Source organism: Podarcis liolepis, assembly GCF_965112155.1.
Source record: "Podarcis liolepis genome assembly, chromosome: 1".
Lineage (NCBI taxonomy): Eukaryota > Metazoa > Chordata > Lepidosauria > Squamata > Lacertidae > Podarcis > Podarcis liolepis.
Window position 1 is genome coordinate 2526507 of NC_139554.1, and position 21808 is coordinate 2548314.

Sequence of the window (21808 nt, forward strand, 5' to 3'; positions counted from 1 at the left end):
TACAAATCTCTCTGCCCCCGCACCCACCCAAAGCAGGCCGACGGAAGAGTTAAAACCCGATGAAAGATTGGTTGTTTCTCTAAATTTTTGCCGGAGTCCCTTGGCTGCGCTGGGAGAGAGCTATTTAGAAATGCGTGGCACTGCAGCCCCAGCATAATGAGGTCCCTGTTCTCTGCTGAAACCGCTTTGGTTCCTATCGCACAATATCCAGAATTGTACAGGGTTAAACCCATATGATACAATAACCGCATTCAAAACAGCGCTCCCAAACAGCCACAGACCACCAGCAGCAGAAGCAGCAGCACCCCCCCCCCCAAAAAAAAAGACAGGCTCACGAGGACAATCATCACCAGCTTGGGGGGAAATAACAAGGAATAATGAACTACGCCCCCTGTTTTTATTAGGCTTTCTAATGAGGAAGGTGCATTGCAAAAGCTAAGCTGTGCTTTGGGAGGGAGAGGTTTTGCCAGACCTCGTTTTTCGATGTTCTCCTTCCCACCCACAGCAAATCCCACCCTCCCTTTCACTCTCCTTAAAGCATCAGACCAAACACCAAGCGTGAGGCAAACCTGAGCCAGCTCCGATGACATCCATCCATCAAGAACCACCGAGCCAGCCCCCATTCATCCCCCCTCCCGCCCCGTGAGAAATGAAAGGAGCGACATGGCCAGCAAAAGCCGACTTTGACTACAGCCTGCTCAAGAAACAGACCCCTTCCTAGATGAAGAAGCAGCAAACATTATTGTTTTTTTCAAAAGCAAATTGAGCAGATACCTTTCCATTGCCACAGAATTTCTCCCACTAGCTGTGGCAATAGAGGGGAACTACAACGCCCATCATCCCCAATGACTGGTCATGCTGTTTGGTGCTAAAGGGAGACAGAAGGGCTGGGGCCTTCCTGTTAGCAGAGATGAAACCAGTCCCCGCCAGGGGCACAAAAATCACCTATCACTCTATGGATTGTGTGGCATTTGTCGCCGCAAGATCAAAAGGGGCAGAAACTCCCCGTCCTTCTTGCACCACAGCATTAAAGTGTGCAGTAAACTGATTTTTTTCCCCAGGGGGTGGGCAAGGGCTGATGTAGCTCATTGCTGGGGATGCCAATACAGCTTTTTGCCAAGGGCACAAGGAATGCCTCTGTGTATAAGAGCTCATACTTTGCATGCCAAAGGTCCCAGTTTTTTATTCCCAGGATCTCCAAGTTGGATGGCAAAGGCTTCCACCAGAGTCCTTGGAGAGCCACTATTAGTCTGGGTAGACCAAAGGTCCCCAACATGGTGGTGACTTTAAAAGTGCCATGCCCTCCAATGCCTCGGTGGCAAAATCTGGGGCACAATCTTGCCAGTTGCCATCTTCCCATTTCCCCCCGCAAGACAACGGTGCCCATTTTGGACACTGTGCCCTCGTGTGAATTTGCGCCGCACTTCAAAATCGCACGAGAGGGCGCTGTCCTAGAAGGGCTGCCATTCTTTCGCAAACAACACACGCAGGATGTCCTGGTTTTCCCACGACACTTTCAGGGTATGCAGTGTGCCCACCAGTACTGATGCCCATTAAATACCCCACTAAAAATCTTATTCAACATTCAAGCTGCTGTTTATTCTTTCTCTTTGCACTGGATTAGGTGCATGCCTGAATTTCATTGGGTGCCAGGATTGGACACCCGCCCTCCCTTCTGTGAAGAACAGGAGAGGGGTGTGGCGGCCATTTTGTGCCACACACAACACAGCGGCCATTTTGCGGTTGGCTCCCACGGTGTTTTCTCAAAATGTGCCCTTCAGTCTGGTGCAGAAAGCATTAAGCCAGAAACATCTAGAGTCCAGCTCAGCATAAGACCAAGTCCAATAATTTATGGATGAGCAGAGGTTCCTCAACTTATCTCCAGGAGTTTACACTGTGACTCGTCTCTCTACCACCTCCCTCAGAAATGGCAAGACTGGGTACCAAAGTCTTTCTACTTCTGACCAAGTGCACTGAGCTTTATTTGAACTGATTTGCAGAGTAGTTCAGCTCTTGCAGTCGGCTCTGTTGGGACATAGGATCTTGGGTCATGCAAAGTTTCTTTCCGCTTGCCAGTGGTTGGCCAATACACTGGGATTTCCAGTGTTATAGGAATTCTAAGGTCTCATATATATAAAGTGTATGTTCATAAATTTACAAGGCAAACACATACGTAAATATATAAACCACGTGTCTGAAATAGTACAGGAGAACAATCCTGAAGCCATTTTGACTCTCCCAAATGGACCTCAAATATTTCTCTGCAAGGAGGAAGGAAATGGGAAAAGCTTTCTAATTGTCTTTGGACAGTAGGGGCTTACCCCTCCCTGCAAATACAGTCTGGCAAGTATGGGTTAAGCTGAGCACACTCTCAATATGCCTAAGAGATTCAGTATTTACCATCTCCAAAGAATGGCCAGGCCACCCAGAAAAGGCAATCAGATAAGGCATTATCAGGTATCCTGGCAGACAGGAGAGAAACAACACACTCAAATTTCTGCTGGGGACCACCTCTTTCTGTGATGTATGTATGGTGTTTTGTGGGGTGGTCTTGAGCTACAGGGTGGGCAATTTCAAAAGTCTATATAAGGCCTTGCACACCAATGTTCTGGGTTCCTTCTCCCTCCTGCGTGTGGTGAGTGAGGACCCTGTTGCAACAGATCAATAAAGATCAGGCTTACTAGCTGCTTTGCTTCTCAATATTCTCTGCTTGGCCTCTGTTCTTTTCTCCTACCAATAGGGAACCTACATAAGGACTCTATACGGGTTCTTGGATACCCCATAAGGGAAAAAGGAGCAGTTTTTTTCTTATAACACCAAGCAGCAGGCTCAGCTTTTGACTTCTAAGAAACTTTCACAGAAAATCTCAGAAAGGACCTGGTAGGGATGAAGCTGTTACCTGGGACCAGGAAGACCAGGGTGCACAACTACTCAGCTATGAAGCCCACTACTGTCTCTCCTTAAGACAGTCACTGCCTCTCAACATAACTGACCTCACAGAATTGTTGTGGGGATAAAATATAAAGCAGCAGAGAAGTGTGTACATCAGCCTTGAGCCCTTTGGAGAAAAGGTGGAATTGAATGCAACCATTTTAAAAAGAGAGAGGTGTGTGTGTGTGTGTGTGTCTCTGTGTGTGTGTGTGTGTTTTTTCATTCTTGCTTTCCTTCTCTCATGGCTGATCAAGATGGGTGACATGCCTGGCACTCACACAAAAATCCAAATGTGTCCAAAGACCTAAAAAAAAGTTAATGTTCCCTAGCAACATTTTTAAGGGACGCGGGTGGCGCTGTGGGTTAAACCACAGAGCCTAGGACTTGCCGATCAGAAGGTCGGCAGTTCGAATCCCCACGACGGGGTGAGCTCCCGTTGCTCAGTCCCTGCTCCTGCCAACCTAGCAGTTTGAAAGCACGTCAAAGTGCAAGTAGATAAATAGGTACCGCTCCAGCGGGGATTTAAACGGCGTTTCCGTGCGCTGCTCTGGTTCGCCAGAAGCGGCTTAGTCCTGCTGGCCACATGACCCGGAAACTGTACGCCGGCTCCCTCGGCTAATAAAGCGAGATGAGCTCCGCAACCCCAGAGTTGGCCACGACTGGACCTAATGGTCAGGGGTCCCTTTACCTTTAGCAACATTTTTATTTTAAAAAGAAACCAGAGAGTGCCTTCTCTGCCTAGCCATGGGTGGAGTAAGGCAAGATCCCCTTTTCCGTATTGATCGATTGATTGCTAATTTGTTTACCCCGAAGACAAAACCTTTTTCAGACATTGTGGTGAGGAGGGAGAAGTATAAGCAATGCGGTGAAGGATCCGTTTGCTTCCTTGATTTTATTGGCTATTTTATGTAGGCTTTAGTGTACCATCAGCACTCTAGTTTTCTGGAATTACACGAGCTATAAATACAGAGCTCAGCCTCTGTGGCACATGGGACAAGAGCACTGGAGGAATTTTTTTCTGCCTGGGACCAATTTATTATGCTGCTCCTGAACTTCCGTGATTTGATTTAATATTTGTATTCTGCTTTTCCAGCAACAAATGCTGAGCTAAAAGCAGCTCAGAATAATCACAACCACATTAATAAACAACAAACGTGCCATTACTATGATATCAAACACAGCAGTATGTTAATAAAGAGAACAACAACAGTTTGGGAGGCAGCGCCCAGCCAGATTGCTCAACTCCCAGATTTTATGATGTGGTTTGGAAGGAAACAATCCATTGAAAAGAACCAGGGGACGTTTTCCTCAACCTGTCATCTGGGAGAAGTATATATTGTTATGAAAATTCTGAAGTCTCAAATATAGAATAAATGCATAATTCTTGCTTTTGAAACTTGTTGATCATGTGGGCCTCTTTGCATTGTAGGAGCCCTTCATAATTACCCTTGCATGAATCCACATAGACCAGGGGTCAGCATCCTAAGGCCCATGGGCCAGAAGCAGCCCACGGAGGTCATTTGACCAGCCCATGAGCCGAACTGAGCCGCCCGCACATGCACTGCGCTAAACCAGCATGGCACAGCGTGGGGACTCACTTCCGCGGCACCAGATTCAATGTGGCAATTCCCAGACCATCCGCAGGCCAGATTTAGAAGGCAATTGGGCCTGATCCGGCCCATGGACCTTACTTTGCCAACCCATGGCCCAGATGCTCTGCATAGAGGGATCGCCAGGTCCGGCTGGGCTTTCTGATTGTCATATCAATGATCCTCCTCTTCCTTCCAGCCCAGTGTTGATGCTTTGTGTAAACTCTGTTAATCCTCAGGAATATCACACCTTGACCTGCCTGAGCCACTGTGACCCCACCTTATGTCTGATGTATTTCTGGTTTGTAAAGGGGATGTCTGTCTTCTCCATGCCAAAAATGCTAACCTTTAATAATAATAATAATAATAATAATAATAATAATAATAATAATTTATTATTTGTACCCCGCCCATCTGGCTGGGTTTCCCCAGCCACTCTGGGCGGCTTCCATAGAAACAAAAAATACAGTATAATATCACAGATTAAAAGCTTCCCTGAACAGCGCTGCCTTAAGATGTCTTCTAAATGTCAGGTAGTTATTCATCGCTTTGACATCTGATGGGAGGGCGTTCCACAGGGCGGGCGCCACTACCGAGAAGGCCCTCTGCCTGGTTCCCTGTAGCTTTGCTTCTCGCAATGAGGGAACCTCCAGAAGGCCCTCGGCGCTGGACCTCAGCATCCGGGCAGAACGATGGGGGTGGAGACGCTCCTTCAGGTATACTGGGCCTCTTAAAAGAGGTGTCTCTCTTTGTTCTGGGTCTCTCACCTGTTTACAAGGAGGGGTGGGGGACACTGTGGCAACAGGAAAATAAAGATCTGCCTTGCTTCCCACTGGATCCTGCCTCCATCCTTTCTTCTCTGACCAATCATGGACTTAGGGGACTCAGAGTCCCTTGGGGAGTTGAGCAGCCAAAGCCAAACAAGAATTTCCCCTATAACAATATTATGGGAAGAGGCAATGTCGTGCAGTGGTTAGAGAGTGTTGGATGAAGACCTGGGATGCCAGGGTTCAAATTCCCCACTCATCTATGAAGTTCACTGAGTGACCTTTGGGCCCAGTCTCTGCTTCTCAGCCTCACCTACCCAGCCTAAATATACCCAAATGCTTCGACTGTTCCTCATAAGGCTTAGTTTCAGGACCCTTGATCATATTGGTCACCCTCCTCTGCACACCTTCCAGCTTGTCCGTATCCGCCTTAAATTTTGGTGTCCAGAACTGGTGGACACCACTCCAGGTGGAGTCGGATCAAGACAGAAATGAGCAATACTATGCCTTCCCTTGATCTGGACACTAGACTTCTATAATTCAGTAGACTCCAGCAGAGCTAGAATTTGACTCCTGAGTCTTCTGAGAATCTCAGGAAACTCTTACCAGCTTTCCGGAACTTGACTTGAAGAGCGAACTTTTGCTATTCTTCCTCCTCCTCCGAGAAAAAAGGGAGAATTGTCCTTTTGAAAGCTCAATCTCCTTGATATTTCTTATGTTAATGATCTCACATTTTTTATCCTCCTTGCTGTAACAATGGCTCCTTGCTGCCATGCTGTGCTCTTCCCTTTCGGTTTACTTAAATGATTGCCCCATGACACCCCTCTTGAATAAAAGCATGGAAAAGGAAAAAGCCGAGCTTCTCTTATTATTAAGCAACATTAGACTCGTGTTTGTTCTCCATTTAATTTGCATCTGGAGAGTTAAAAACCACTCCTGTCGGGATTGACAAGAGGTAATTCTAAGGTTGGGTTCTCTCCCCCCAAGAAAATAAAGTCAGTATGCTAAACAAAGAGGCTAACAGGACCTTTTGTACGACCTTTCCAGGAGCTTTGGAAAATGCTTTCAGCTTCCTACAATCACCAGAAATACATGGTATCACACAGAGATGTGCCCGCTTCCAGCAGATCAAGGAAATGAGATTGGGATTGTGTTGAAACCGACCCTGAGCCCGCAGAAGGGGGAACAAGGAGAGTGAGAAACTTAAGATCAACATAAAGCAGGGAAGGAACTGTCCTTGATCTGGCTACTGATGGTGGCCGACAGACTCTACTACAAACTGGCTGTGGTTTCACATATTTCATAAGAGCATAAGACAATAATATGAGGCTGCTGGATCAGGCCAGTGACCCATCTGGTCCAGCAACCTGTTCTCACAGTGGACAACCAGATGTCTGTGGAAAACCGACAAGAACTACCCTAGCAACCTTGCACAACTCCAAGACAACGTTGTCTTCCCAATTGACTTCAACGAGCAAAGAGATGCTGAAATGAAATAGAGGGTGCTGAGCAGTTGGTTGTAAACAGCACAGCTGCCCCACCATCCATAGCAACACTGCAAGAAACAAGATTCCACCTAAACATTAGGAAGAACTTCCTGACAGTAAGAGCTGTTTGACAGTGGAATTTGCTGCCAAGGAGTGTGGTGGAGTCTCCTTCTTTGGAGGTCTTTAAGCAGAGGCTTGACAACCATATGTCAGGAGTGCTCTGATGGTGTTTCCTGCTTGGCAGGGGGTTGGACTCGATGGCCCTTGTGGTCTCTTCCAACTCTAGGATTCTATGATTCTATGATTCTAAGGCAGTAGGAGAAGCTCATTGGGTGCAGACCTCTGCTACTCCTACAGCGCTTGCAAGGGGCTGACCCTGCTTCTTATGTCCTAAGCGTCAGGCATGCCCTCTAGGTCAGACCAGAGTGGGTCAATCGGAGTCACAACCCTGTTTCACATAGAAGCCAGCCAACACAGCCACAAACAGAGTCACAAGACAACCCCAGTCTCCAGCAACTAGTATTTCATGGTAGGCCACCCCTGAGCCTGGAGGCTCCATTGTTCATTGCTGTCTCAAAAGGCACATTGCACACCACCCTGTGACCATGATGGATAAATGACAGTCTAGGTCTATAGCAAATAAATGTAGCCGTCATGACTAACAGGCAGCAAGACATTGACTCATGCAGTAAGTAATGAAGTAAGATTCCATCCTGAATCTATTGTCAATCATTTTATGAAAGCGGACTCTTGAGAGACAGGTAGAAAAAATTATCTTGGATCTTCCAACAGCATATATCATCTGTGATCTGCGATTACGAAGACCCAACACGGGGTTCTCAAAAATAAGTCATGTCAAACAAACCTCATTTCTTTTTTTGATGGAATTAAGTTTGATGGAACTTGGTGGATCAGGGGAATGTTGTGGACATAGCTTATCTTGATTTCAGTAAGGCTTTTGAAAAAGTCCCTCATGATATTCTTGCAAGGAAGGTGGTAAAATATGGGTTGAACGAGGTAACTGTTAGGTGGATTAGTAGCTGGTTGGCAGAATGAAACCAAAGATGACTCATTAATGGTTCCTGTCATCCTGGAAAAAGTGCCAAGTGGGGTGCCACAAGGTTCTGTCCTGGGTCTGTTGTTGTTCAAAGACTTTATGAATGACTTGTATGAAGGAATTGAGGGAGTGTTCATCCAATTTGCAGATGACACCAAACTGGGAGGGGTAGCTAATGCTGCAGAAGACAGACTCAGAATTAAAAATAATAATAATAATTTATCATTTATCTGGCTGGGTTTCCCCAGCCACTCTGGGCGGCTTCCAACAAAGTATTAAAATACAGTGGTCTGTTAAACATTAAAAGTGTCCCTTAACAGGGCTGCCTTCAGATGTCTTCTAAAAGTCTGGTAGTTGTTCTTCTCTTTGACATCTGGTGGGAGGGCGTTCCACAAGGTGGGTGCCACCACCGAGAAGGCCCTCTGCCTGGTTCCCTGTAACTTGGCTTCTCACAGGGAGGGAACCACCAGAAGGCCCTCAGCGCTGGACCTCAGTGTCTGGGCAGAACGATGGGGGTGGAGACGCTCCTTCAGGTATACTGGACCGAGGTCAGATTGGACCTTATCAGATTAGAGAACAGGCCCCAAGCCAACAAAATGGATTTCAATAGGGACAAATGTCAGGTTCAGCTCTTAGGCTTTGCACCTTAAGGTCCCATAGCAGGTTACAACAATTAAAACACAATGTCAAGAATACCGTATTTTTTCCACCACAACACTCACTTTTTTCGTCCTAGAAAGTAAGGGGAAATGTCTGTGCGTGTTATGGAGGAAATGCCTACGGGTGGCATGCCTACGGATTTTCCTCCTCTAAAAACTACGTGCGTGTTATGGTCGGGTGCGTGTTATAGAGCGAAAAATACGGTAGTTTGAAACAACTTACAATCACAGAAATGTGGTGGGTCCTACAGTCTGTCTAGAGGGGAAACTCCCCAGGGAGGAGTCTGGCTCTGAGCCTGGAAGTGGCACCTCTTTGGACGAGGAGGCTCAATCAGCTCCCCAACCAAGTCTGTCTGCCCTTACCAGTTTTGCAGAATGACAAAGAAGCCTTCAGAGCCTGTTGGGAGAGGCCACACCACAAGGACTCTCCAAGGTCCTGAAGTAGCCAAGGCTATGCGTCTCTCTCCCAACCATCTTGTCCTGCAGATGCTGCAGAGTGCAATTTCCACCGGCCCCAGCATGATACAACCATGTAGGCTGGGATGGTTGTGAGATGCAGTCCCAAACCTCTGGAGGATATCAGGTTGCAGAAGGCTGGTTCAGGGAGAGTTCTGCCATTCTTTTTTCTGTAGCTAAATTTAATCAAAGAAAAGATTCCTGGAACAGCCTGTACATGAGTGGAACATAAGAGGATCCTGCTGGATCAGGCCATCTAGTCCAGCATTCTGGTCTCACAGGGGCCAACCAGATGTTCAAGCACAAAAACATTCTCCTTTCCTGTGGTTTCCAGCAACAGGTGTTCAGAAGCATTGCTGCCTCTGATCACAGAGGCAGAGTATAGCCATCATGGCTAGTAACCATCAATGGCTTTTTCCTCCATGAATTTGGCCATCTAGGTTGGTGGAGGGCAGTTTCATAGTCTAACTCTGCACTGAATAGAGACATACTTCCATTTATGTGTCCAGAATCTTCCAATATTCAACTTCATTTGATGTCCACAAGTTGTAGTGTTGTGAGAGCGGGAGGAAAACTTTCCTCTCTCTACTCTCTCCATGCCATGAATATTTTTTATAAACTTCTATAATGTTACCTCTTACTCAGTCATCAAAGATAAGCAGGACTTGGTCTGGCCAATGGTGGGATGGGAGACCACCCTGGGAACTCTCTGCATGATATTTTGAGTTCCACAAGAGGGGGAACATAATGCTTTGAAGGTCTAGGTGAATCCCTGTAAAACTGGACAATTGCACTAGGTCTCTGTGAACTCTGTCCAGGGCTGCAGGAGATTGATTATACATTTTAAAAATTGCCGCTAGCTTCTGAACCCACTGAACTGAAGCATCTCCGAGACGGAAATTAATTACCTTTCTTCTACCTATTTGCAGAGCAAAATCCTTGATTGAGCCTTCTTAGCCCTGGCAAAATATTAATCATCATATTCATACTTGTGTCAAGATTTTAGATTATTACCGGTAACTGTTATTTTTTTAATAATAATAATAAATCCATCAGACACGTTTTGCTGAGATTTAAAGGCTCTCTGGCAATGCAGATAAGCAATGAAAACTTGGAGATCAGCTGTCCCCAAGTAGTTCCTCTCCAAATGATTTGGACTGCAACTTCCATCAGGCTCAGCCGACGCTTCAAAGCAACAGGAGAGCAACATGCTGGAAAAGCTGCTTTAGAGGAAGCAAGGGAAGGGCACTCTCAAAGCTGCTGAATGCCCTCTGTTTGAGCTGTTGACCCTTGTTTCCAAAGGCCATAAGAGTGTGCCCATAAGAACATAAGGAGACCCTGATATACCCAGCCATTGGCTCCTGCAACCCAGCACCCTGTTCTCACAGTGACCAATGAGATGGTTGTGGGATACCTGCAAACAGGACCTGCTGAATATACTCTCTGTGCACAGGCAAACTTTCCAACGTACATCTGCTGTTGGTTAGTGGCAGATGACGCCAGCCTAGTCATAGCAATGGGAATAATAATAATAATTTATTACTTATACCCCGCCCATCTGGCTGGGTTTCCCCAGCCACTCTGGGCAGCTTCCAACAGAATATTAAAATACAATAGTCTATTAAACATTAAAAGCTTCCCTAAACAGGACTGCCTTCAGATGTCTTCTAAATGTCAGGTAGTTGTTTTTCTCTTTGACATCTGGTGGGAGGGCTTTCCACAGGGCAGGGGCCACCACCAAGAAGGCCCTCTGCCTGGTTCCCTGTAACTTGGTTTCTTGCAGTGAGGGAACCACCAGAAGGCCCTCGGAGCTGGACCTCAGTGTCCAGGCAGAACGATGGGGGTGGAGACGCTCCTTCAGGTAGACTGGACCAAGGCCATTTAGGGCTTTCAAGGTCAGCACCAACACTTTGAATTGTGCTCGGAAACGTACTGGGAGCCAATGTAGGTTTTTCAGGACCGGTGTTATGTGGTCTCAGTGGCTGCTCCCAGTCACCAGTTGAGCTGCCACATTCTGGATTAATTGCAGTTTCCGGGTCACCTTCAAAGGTAGCCCCACATACAGCGCATTGCAATAGTCCAAGCGAGAGATAACTAGAGCATGCACCACTCTGGCAAGACAGTCCACAGGCAGGTAGGGTCTCATCCTGCATACCAGGTGGAGCTGGTAGACAGCCGCTCTGGACACAGAATTGACCTGTGCCTCCATGGACAGCTGTGAGTCCAAAATGACTCCCAGGCTGCGCACCTGGTCCTTCAGGGGCACAGTTACCCCATTCAGGACCAGGGAGTCCCCCACACCCGCCTGCCCCTTGTCCCCCCAAAATAGTACTTCTGTCTTGTCAGGATTCAACCTCAATCTGTTAGCCACCATCCATCCTCCAACCACCTCCAGACACTCACACAGGACCTTGACCACCTTCACTGGTTCTGATTTAAAAGAGAAAACGCCCAAAAGCACATCTTGCTGCCTTACTGAGCTCTCAGAATAACACCACAGCAGAAACTCTGCAATCCCCAATGCGTACAGGGCGTATACCTGAGATTTTGTGTGTGTCAGCTAGTTTACACATGTGCTTTTGACATTGTAAATAAATATACATACATTACAATTCCCGAGTAAGGAGATGGCGTTTCTTCAAGGTGTTTGCTTAGCCTTGGCCAGTAGCTAAAGGGGACACCTTAAAGCAGTGGTTCTCGAGGGGTGTGGTGCAGCGCACTAGTGTGCCAGGCGAGGAAGGCTAGTGTGGCAGGAAGATTCAAGGACAATCAAAGAAGCTTCTAAACCTTTCAGTGAAGTATAGTATTGTATAGTTTTGTTTTAGTTTTTTGCAGAACAGAGATAGATATCTTCAGTGCTTTTTTCCTGAGGGTACGCAGGGGTACACATACCCCTAAACATTTTGTGAATCTAAGTTTGACCTCATTGAGGGGCAGTATTTCAATATGAGTAGGAAAATGAGAGTACCCCTAAACATTATTTTTTATAGAAAAAAGCACTGGGTATCTTTGCAAAATGAGAGCATCAAGTGATTGTGCAAGCTCACCCCTCTCATTGAGGCCCATACGCAAGAGGCTCATTTATACTTATATTTTGGGAATGATTCCTGTTCTTATGTAGCTGCATTATTTTATACTTTCCGGGGAGGTCCCATGATCATATTATAAAGTAGCTGTGTTCTGTACTATAAAGGGAGTTCTTTCTTTTGGTTCTCCAATGTGTAAGAAGTACACCCAATAATCAATATCTATCAATATCAATAAAAGCATCAATATTCATACCAATATCAATACCAATTTAAAAAATCAGTGTGAGCCCAGAGAAAATAGTTTGAGAACCGCTGCCAATGGCTGGAAGATGGTTGCTTAGATGAGCGTTGCTGGCCCTTGATAGCTGGTGGCTACTAGCTGTGAACAAGTTCTGCCTATTTTGGTGAGGTTTAATAGGAAGCTGTTTACAGGTTAGGAATCCAGAGATACCAAACAGGAGATGCCTGGGAGTGTTGTCGTGCCCCCCCCCCACCCCACACAATTCAAGAAGGAGCTTTGACTGTGAAAACTCCAAGGTTTGGGGGAACAACTGTCATTGCTTAAAAAGCCAGCTCTTGCCTTCCCTCTCCAGCATGGCATGCGTTTTTCCTGAAGCAAACAGGTACAGCAAAAGAAACTGTTAACTCTCCAGGAACGGTCTCATCATTAGGAAACTGACCCTGTGAAAGACTGCCCCCTAGAGGCCCCTGCTGCTCAAGGAGAAGGTGGTGAGCACAAAACATTGAAATAATTCAACTAGACTTGCTTTTGCTGAACTAGGCATTTTGGACAATACTACATGGACGGCCCCATCTTCCACAGAAGGGGCGTCTTAAAATCAGAAATGACCTGGATCTGAGCACCCTGCTAAGCCACCCAACAGCCTACCTGGGTATCCACAGCACTGCGGGGTTCACAAAGGCTCCATTTCCCAGCCCCCACTGGGGCAGGTGATTCCAGGTGGCCAACGGAGGATGTGCAAAAATCCAACCGGTTGATGCAGGAACATCACAAATGCCAAAGCAAAGGTAAACCCACAAGAAAGAATCCTTAGGGCAGTCTGCACACACCAAACACACAAAAAAAACCAAACAGATTCCAGCTGTGTGCAATAGCCAAAAAAAAAAGGAGATAAAGGAACCTCAAAAGCATGGAGGGCAAGGCAATTATTTATCTGCTTTTTTATAAAAAAAAGAATCCTTTTCAACAGGAATTGACGGGAGGGTTGGGGTATTGCCGACTAAGTCCTGCCAACCGTCTCTAGATGCAGACTCGCACCCAAAACCTGCAGATGAAATTCCTCAACCAACTCCGAATGGGGAGTGTGAGTAGAATCGCACACCATTTGCCAGGGGAGAGCTGTGTGTCGGCTGCCACATCCATGCGCTCTCATCACCAGAGCACAGCTCACCCGGCGTTGAGCAAAACGGCAGCGGGGAAGGGTTATGCCAATCACGCTCATCGCTCTGTGCCCGACTCCAGGAATCCCACACCTCAGAGCCACCAAGACTGACGGCGGCCTGTTTCTTCCTGCCCACATATAACATGCTGTCTTTGTGAGAAAAGAAACACACACGCACTAGATTGAATGAACATCCTGTCCTCCGAGAAGAACCTTTAGTAATGCACACTCACACAAAGAAGGTTATTTTTTTTTCATATATATATATATATATATATGTTTTCGTAGATTTTCACGGGTACAGGAATGCAGGTTTTGGTGTCCTCGGGTGTCTTCCCGTGTAAAAGTTGGGGTGTCTAGGCGACGTTTCGACGAGGTCTCACTCGTCATCTTCAGGCTGGTGCTTTCGGCTTCTTGTTACTGGAACAGAGCGGGATCTCAGTGTTTGAGTTCCTATAAATACTGTAGAGGGGTGTGGTGTATTGCCTCAAAAGTTCTGGGCAGAGGGGAAGTTCCCAGGCTAGTGTTCTTTTCTTCTTTTGTTCCTTAATTACTTGAGGGATATCTTGAGTGATTTCTTGAGTGATATTCTGAGTACCACTTAGGTGGGTCATTAGGTGTGGATTAGTTGCTAAAGCCTTCGTGTCTTGACCTCTTGAATTTGTGAAGAGTTTTTCTGGGAAGATGGCTGTACTGCACTTAGTTGTGCTTTGGCTTGGCTTCGTGTATAGGGGCGAGCTGTGGTTTTTTGCCCTGTGCCAGCCAGATCTGTGTAGGGATTGCAGGGGGGTGCAGCATCCGGAGGTGCCACTATGGTTTGGTTACTGGATGGTGTCTGTAATTTATCTGTGGAGAGGGTCTGGGTTTGGGTCTGGTGTGGTTGATTGGTGGTGGCGTTCTGTGTGCCTCTGGATCTGGTGTCGGTTTTTGTGGGGAGGGCTAATTTCCAGATGTCTGGCAGGCGGGACGTGTCGTCACGCTTGTTCATGTTGTGAGGGTGTTTCTCTATCTCGATGGCTTCCATGATTATTCTCTTGTGGTGATGTTCCATGTTAAAGAGCAATTTGGAATCTGCAAAATTAATTTCGTGTCCTGTTTCTTTCATGTGTTGGAAAAGAGAGGAAGATTTTTCTTCTTTTTTGACGGCATTCTTGTGTTCTGCGATACGTGCATTTATTCGTCTGTTTGTTTGTCCAATGTACGTGGCTGGGCAGACTTTGCAGGGTATTTCATAGACCCCTTGGTTTTCCAACTGGATTTTATCTTTGGGGTTTCTGAGGATATTGGCTATTTTTTGGTTGGTGCAAAAGGCTGTTTTGATATTGTGTTTATGGAGGATTTTGCTAATTTTATCTGTAGTGCCCTTGATATAAGGAAGGAGGGCCATGCCATTGTTTTCTTCTGTGTCTTGGTTTTTGGGGGGTGTTTCTTTTTGGATTAGCTTCGTAACCCTGTTTTGCTGGTATCCATTGGCGATTAACACATTTGAGAGATTCTGTAACTCAGTTGTCAAGTGGTCTTTGTCAGCCAGGCGTTTGGTTCTGGAGATGAGGGTCTTGGCTACGGAGTTTATTTGTGCAGGGTGGTGGTGTGATTGAGCATGTAAGTAGCGGTTGGTGTGTGTTTTTTTCCGGTAGATAGTGTGTCCTAGGGAGCCATCCGGTTTTTTGTAGATTAGGACGTCAAGGAAGGGAAGCTGGTTGTTGGCTTCTATTTCCATAGTGAATTGTATTTTGGGGTGTAGGCTGTTGAGATGTGTGAGGAAGCTATCTAGTTTTTCTTTCCCGTGTGGCCAAATTACAAAGGTGTCGTCAACATATCTGAGCCAAAGTTTGGGTTTGTGTTCTGACTTGTCTAAAGCATTGGTTTCAAAGTGTTCCATGTACAGATTTGCGATGACCGGTGAGAGGGGTGATCCCATAGGTGCTCCTTCTATCTGTTTGTATCTTTGTCCATTGTGGATGAAGTACGTGTTGGTTAGGCAGTGGTTGGTCAGGTCCAGGATGTATTCGGGGGGATTGTATTTGTTTTGAATGGCTGTCAAGGCTTCATTAATGGGCACTTGTGTGAAGAGAGATACAACATCGAAGCTCACAAGTAGGTCATCGGGATGTAGGTTTTGCTTCTTTATTGTTTCTATGAACTGGAAGGAGTTTGTAACGTGTGAAGAGATGGATTCTGCATAGGGCTGAAGTTGCTTAGCGAGAAATTTAGCGAGATTTTGTAGAGGTGAGCCTATGGAGCTGACTATTGGTCTGAGTGGTGTTCCTTCTTTGTGTATCTTGGGGAGGCCGTAGAGTTTGGGGCATCTGGATGATTTTTCTCTGGGGATGATTCTTAGCTGGATTTCTTCACTGATAGGAGAGGCTTTTATTTTGGATTTGGTGGTTTTTTCCAGATAGGTGGTGGGATCTGTTTTTATAGGTTGGTAGGTAGGGTCTTGGAGTAGATTTGATAGTTTTGCTTGGTAGTCCGATGTGTTCATCACAACAGTGGCATTACCTTTGTCTGCTGGGAGAATGATTATGTTGTTGTCTTTCCTCAGGTTGGTGAGTGCTTTCTGTTCTTCTTTGTGTAAATTGCTTCTGGGTGGTTTGCTGGAGCAGAGGATGTTGGTGACTTCAAGTCTGATTTTATTGGCTTCATCTGGGTTGATTTTGGTTAGGCTAGCTTCGACTCCGCATATGATGTTTTCCGTGGGGATGCGTCTCGGGGTAACTGCAAAGTTGAAACCTTTGGAGAGTACTTTGGTTTCAGTTGAGGTGAGGATCCTGTCTGATATGTTATGTACTGTTTGTTTCATGGGTTGTTGTGGAGGGTGGCTGGGCTTCTGGCGTCTCTCTAGTTTGTGGAGTTTGTTGGTGTGTGTGTCTGTCTTATGTGAGGCACACAGAACGCCACCACCAATCAACCACACCAGACCCAAACCCAGACCCTCTCCACAGATAAATTACAGACACCATCCAGTAACCAAACCATAGTGGCACCTCCGGATGCTGCACCCCCCTGCAATCCCTACACAGATCTGGCTGGCACAGGGCAAAAAACCACAGCTCGCCCCTATACACGAAGCCAAGCCAAAGCACAACTAAGTGCAGTACAGCCATCTTCCCAGAAAAACTCTTCACAAATTCAAGAGGTCAAGACACGAAGGCTTTAGCAACTAATCCACACCTAATGACCCACCTAAGTGGTACTCAGAATATCACTCAAGAAATCACTCAAGATATCCCTCAAGTAATTAAGGAACAAAAGAAGAAAAGAACACTAGCCTGGGAACTTCCCCTCTGCCCAGAACTTTTGAGGCAATACACCACACCCCTCTACAGTATTTATAGGAACTCAAACACTGAGATCCCGCTCTGTTCCTGTAACAAGAAGCCGAAAGCACCAGCCTGAAGATGACGAGTGAGACCTCGTCGAAACGTCGCCTAGACACCCCAACTTTTACACGGGAAGACACCCGAGGACACCAAAACCTGCATATATATATATATATATATATATATATGTGTGTGTGTGTGCAACCATGGTGCCAAATAACACCACCTGCCATCAAAACTCAGATCTGCAGGAGTCACAAAATCAGGCAGGGACATCAACAGATGGTTGGGGGATCATTATAAATTGAATATAACCAAACACAAGTCCAAGTGCCATTAGAGTGCTCTGTTCAGGGGTGAAAATCTCATGCATTTGCCCCCCAAAGGAAATATTATGAAACTAGCACAGAACTTCAGCAACACACATTCTCTGCATGCAATATTTTTTTGAGTGTTCAGCTAGGAAGGAAATTGGAGGAAGTGTATGGGGGATACTATCAAGCACACGAGAGGAGAGGAATTCATTTGGGGTTTTTTTCTCCCCAGGAACAGGCCTCCTCAAACAGCTAGAACCTGGTTTGATCGCGGGAAAGCCACACAAGAGGCAAAATTCCCAGGGCCCAAGAGACACCACTCATCCTTACCAAATGGCCATCCAGGTACCAGGGGAAGCCAAGGGGCCTGCCTCTCTGGCCCAGAGCCAGCCCTGCCCAGCCTAGCCCCCTTTCCAGAGAGGATGCTCTTCAAAGAGGCATGAAATCCATCTCTTCCCTGTGTGTGTGTGTGTGTGTGTGTGTGTGTGTGTGTGTGTCATCACTAGCTGGAGAGAAGAGACGCGGGGAAGGTTTGGCCTCTCTCTGGGTTCGGCATTCCCCACATCAGAAGGCTGTTGCCAGGGAAATGGAATGAATGAGAGAAATTCAGAAGGAAAATGCAAAACTACCCCCACCCCTACCAAAGCAAAAAAAGAAAGGGGGAGCAGTTATTTCCAGGGGGAGAAAGGGGTTCGATACAGAAGCACCGAGCCTTGTCTCTTTCCTGTGCAGCAGGAGGAGGCTGATTCTGGAGAGGAGCAGGGGGTTTTTTTACACACACATACACACACAATTGCCGCAGAGAAGGAGAAGCAAGCTGCCTGCCTGCCTGCCTGCCTGGGGAGTGAATGAATCTTCACTCCCCCGCCGCCCCCTCGCTCTGCCAACGTCAGCCGGAGATTTGCATGGCACAAGCGGCGCCCACCGCCGTCTCCTCCTCCTCCTCCTCCTCCTCCAAACCGGGCACCGCGGCCATTGGAGCCGGGCAGCGCTGTGTGCGCGTAAATGTGCCACGCTGAAGATGCCGCCCGCTCTCGGCTGCTTCCAGAGGGTTAAACTCCATCTCCCCCTGGCTGCCAACCCGAGTTAATTTCCACCTCCACAACACCGGGGGTTGGGGAGATTTAATAGAGGGTTATTTTTAGCATCCTTCCAACACGCGCGCACACGCGGGCGCACGCACACACACCAAAAACCTTCTACAGGGAAGCTTCCCCCCGCAAAAAAAAGAGATCTGAAAGGCCACCCCCAGAAATAGATGCGGGAAAGTTTGCAGCCTGTCAAAACCTCTCCTAACCTCCGCTCACCGGGAAGCAGGGCGGAGAGGAGTTCAGGAAAGGGGGGGGGGGAGAGAGAGAGAGAGAGAGAGAGAGAGAGAGAGAGAGAGAGAGAGAGAGAGAGAGAGAGAAGTCTTTTTCAGCCTCCAAGACTCTCTGTGGGCTCTGCTGACATCTCCGCACATGCCTGCCTGTCTCTGCAGCCTCGGATTGCACCCACCAGCCTCTCCGGGCGCCCATCACCAGGGCCTCCTGCCCACCAATGCAAGACCCCCTGGAGGCTCCCAAACCGAGCCCAGAGGTGGAAAGATTCCCCCTCCCATGTGCAAGCAGACCGTGGCTGGCATCGCATCTTTCGGGGGGAGGTGGCGAGGGATGAGGCAAACGAGCCTCCTTCTCTTTCCCGAGTTCTTTGCAGCTGGTATTTAGACAGCTGCGTGGAGAAGGGGAGCGGGGGCCAGCGAGAGAACAGAGGGGGCCATTTACGCGCCCAGGAGAGCCCGGCCAACCTAGGCAACACGGAGCTCCAGAAAGCCCGGAGCTGGGAGGATGGAGCGGTGGACGGAGCGAGTCAGAGACGGACCGAGTCCTCCCGGGCATTGCCCGGTGCCCAGATGTGCCTCCGGCTGCATTTGCAGCTGGAGGAAGAAGAGGAGAGAGCCTGGGGCTTCCTCTCCTTCCTTCCTTTGCCCACCGACAAATCTCCCGTTCCTCCCTCCCCACCCCAAAGTCAGCTCCCTTCAAACGGTCCCTCTCCCTGGGGTGCCAGCCCCCTCCACCGTTCCTCGGTGGCGCAGAGCGGGTCCCCCTCCCCTCTCCCTCGCTTCCCGGACCGGCGGGGAGGTGGGGGGCAGCAATCCGGTCGCCTGAGCCAAGACCCGAGTTCGAGCCTCGTTCGGTTGAGATTTGGGGGTGGGGGAGTGCGAAAGAGCTGCTTTTTGAGCCCCGGAAGGTCGGGGGTGCGAAGAGAAGGCTCTCCATGCTTGCAAGGTCACCACGACGCGGGAGGTGGGCTTTTTTTCCCCTCCGGTGGGGGGAGAGAGAGAGAGAGAGAGCAGTAGCGAGCCGGTGGCCGGCACTCACCGTAGACGCCTTGCCCGGAGATGCCCTCCAGCAGCACGGCGAGCAGCCACACGGCCCCGTAGGCTAAATCCATCTTGGCGGCGGCGGGAGCAGCGGCAGCCACATATCCGGGCGGAGGGGACCGGGAGCAGGAGGAGGCGCGCCCCGCTCGCTCGCTCGCTCCGCCACGGCCCGCTCGCGGCTCCCGAGGATGGAGGAGGGCGAGGACGAGGATGGAGAGGGAGGCAGCGGCAGGAGGCGGCGGCGGAAAGGAGGCGCCCCCCGGGCAGGAGGCGACGCGCGGCGGCGGCGGAGGCTCCGAGCCCCGGCTAGATCGCGGCGTCCTTGCGCGGCGCACTCTGCTGCGGCGGGGCCGGCGGCAGCGGCTCGGCGGCGGCGGAACAGGGCGCAGCCATGGCGGGAGCGCCCCCGGCGCACTCCCGGGCCTGCGGGCGGCTGGCTCTCTCCTCCTCCTCCTCCTCCTGCAGCGGCGGGCCCGGGCTGGGAAAGGCAGGATGCGCGCCTGGCAGCAGCTGCGGGGCTTGCGCGCCGCGGTCACGTTGGGCGCTACGTGCTCCGAGCCGCCAGCCGACAAGGCAGCCCCGAGCCGGCCGCGTCAACCGCGCGCCGCCGCTACCGCCGCCACAGCCGCTGGGACCGCTCGTGCCGCCGCCTCTCGCTTCTCCTCCTCGCGAGCGCCGCGGAATGGGAGGCGCCGCGCCTGCCTGCCTCCTGCTTGCCCAGCCTCCGCGCACCTCCTCCTTCCTTCCCTCCTCCTGGCCTGTGGGAAGCTCGCCGGCTTGCGGGCAGCACCGCACGCTTCGTCGGCAAGCGGTTGGGTGCAGGGATCTCGCTCACGTCTGCTTGGACATCTTTGGCTAGGGCGCGCCGACCCGTCTCCTGGGGAGAGTCGAGAGGGATGGAAAGAGCTCCTTCACGCAGCGCATAGCTAAAGCGTGGAAATGCCCCCTCCTCGTGGGGGGGGGGGGACGGACAGCGGCAGCCACCGACTTGGAGGCTTTAAAAGAGGCAAACAGAAATTGGCGGAGGAGCCGGCCCTCGATGGCTACCAGCCAGAATGGCACAGTTGGAGGGAGCAGTTCTTCTGAATGCCCGTTGCTGGAGGCTGCAGGAAGAGAGAGAGGCTCTTGCGCTCAGGGCTTGCTTATGCGCATCATCTGGTTGGCCATCGTGAGAACCGGATTGCTGGGCTAGACGGGCCACTGGCCTGATCCAGCAGGCTCAATTTATGTTCTTAATGGACACGGCTAACTAAACGCCAGGAAGAACTTTCTGACACTAAGAGCTGTTAGACAGCGGAACGCTCTCCCTCGGGAGAAGGTGGACTCTGCTTCCTTGGAGGTTTTGAAGCAGAGGTTGGATGGTCATTTGCCCTGGATACTTTAGCTGAGATTCCTGCTTTGCAGGGGGTTGGACTAGATGACCCTTGGGGTCCCTTCCAACTCTACAATTCTAGGATTCTAGGCCCATTAATATAAGCCATAAATCAAGAAGGAGAGGGTTACTAGATATGATGGCTATGCTCTTCTCCACTGTTGGAGGCAATAATGCTTCTGAATCCCAATTGTTGGAGACCACAGGAGCGGGGAGAGTTCTGTGTTCAGGTCCTGCTCCTGTGTTTCCCACAATGAGCATCTGTTTGGCCTCTGTGAGAAGAGGGTGCTGGATTAGACGGTCCATTGGGCCATCACCCTGGGACCTTAGGGTGACAGGAGGGGAATAAATAAGTGAAGAATAGTTATGTTCTTAAATATGTGACTCCTGGACCCGGTCCTGGAAGCCAAAGCAAAGCCAGCCATAACCCCCCCACCCCCCCAATCTGGATGACATGGTGTGCAAGGGGACTCTAGCAGCATTTCCCCCCAAGCTGGGGAACTCTCTGCTAGAGTGTTTGCTCCTGGGCTGCATCACACTTTGGGGCATCAGGTCTTTTCACCAACTTGATTTTGGGTGGCCTCAGAAGCCAGTTGGCACCCACAGGACATACCCCTCCCAGGAGCTTCTCAAAAGCGAAGACCTGCATATATACAGAAAGAAGTTCTCAGAGTCAACCTGGGAGGGGGAATAAGAGGGTGACCTGCATTATTCTCAAGCCCCCTCTCCCTTCTGGGAGAGCTGCTTTGTGTTGAATCAGCCCACTGGCTAGTACCGGTTCTCCAAGATCTGAAGCCATCACTGAAATTATGGAGGTGGTCTGGAGGCAATGTGTGTCTTCTTCCACCCCAAGCAGAGCTCTTCCCACAGATGATTTAATTTTCATTTCCTCAAATATGGGCTAATCTGGGATTTGAGCCTGGGACATGGCCCCCAAAGTGAGAACTGGGACTCTTGGCCAGGGATGATTAGCCTGTAGCCCTCTAGATGGGGCTGGACTCCAGATCCCATCTGCCCTGGGGAGCTTAGCCAACCACCATCCAACAACATGGACAATTC

The 21808-nt window shown here is 49.2% G+C and overlaps 1 protein-coding gene across 2 annotated transcripts in view; it reads right to left on the reverse strand.

Annotated features, from left to right (window-relative positions):
* Positions 1 to 19653, reverse strand: part of MDGA2 (MAM domain containing glycosylphosphatidylinositol anchor 2) — a 409007-nt gene extending 389354 nt beyond the window's left edge. For both annotated transcript variants that reach the window (XM_083514663.1, XM_083514662.1), the window contains exon 1: positions 19376 to 19653. In XM_083514663.1, the coding sequence (XP_083370789.1) occupies positions 19376 to 19448 (73 nt within the window). In that variant the 5' untranslated portion in view covers positions 19449 to 19653. The remainder of the gene's footprint in view (positions 1 to 19375) is intronic.
* Positions 19654 to 21808: the final 2155 nt, after the last annotated feature.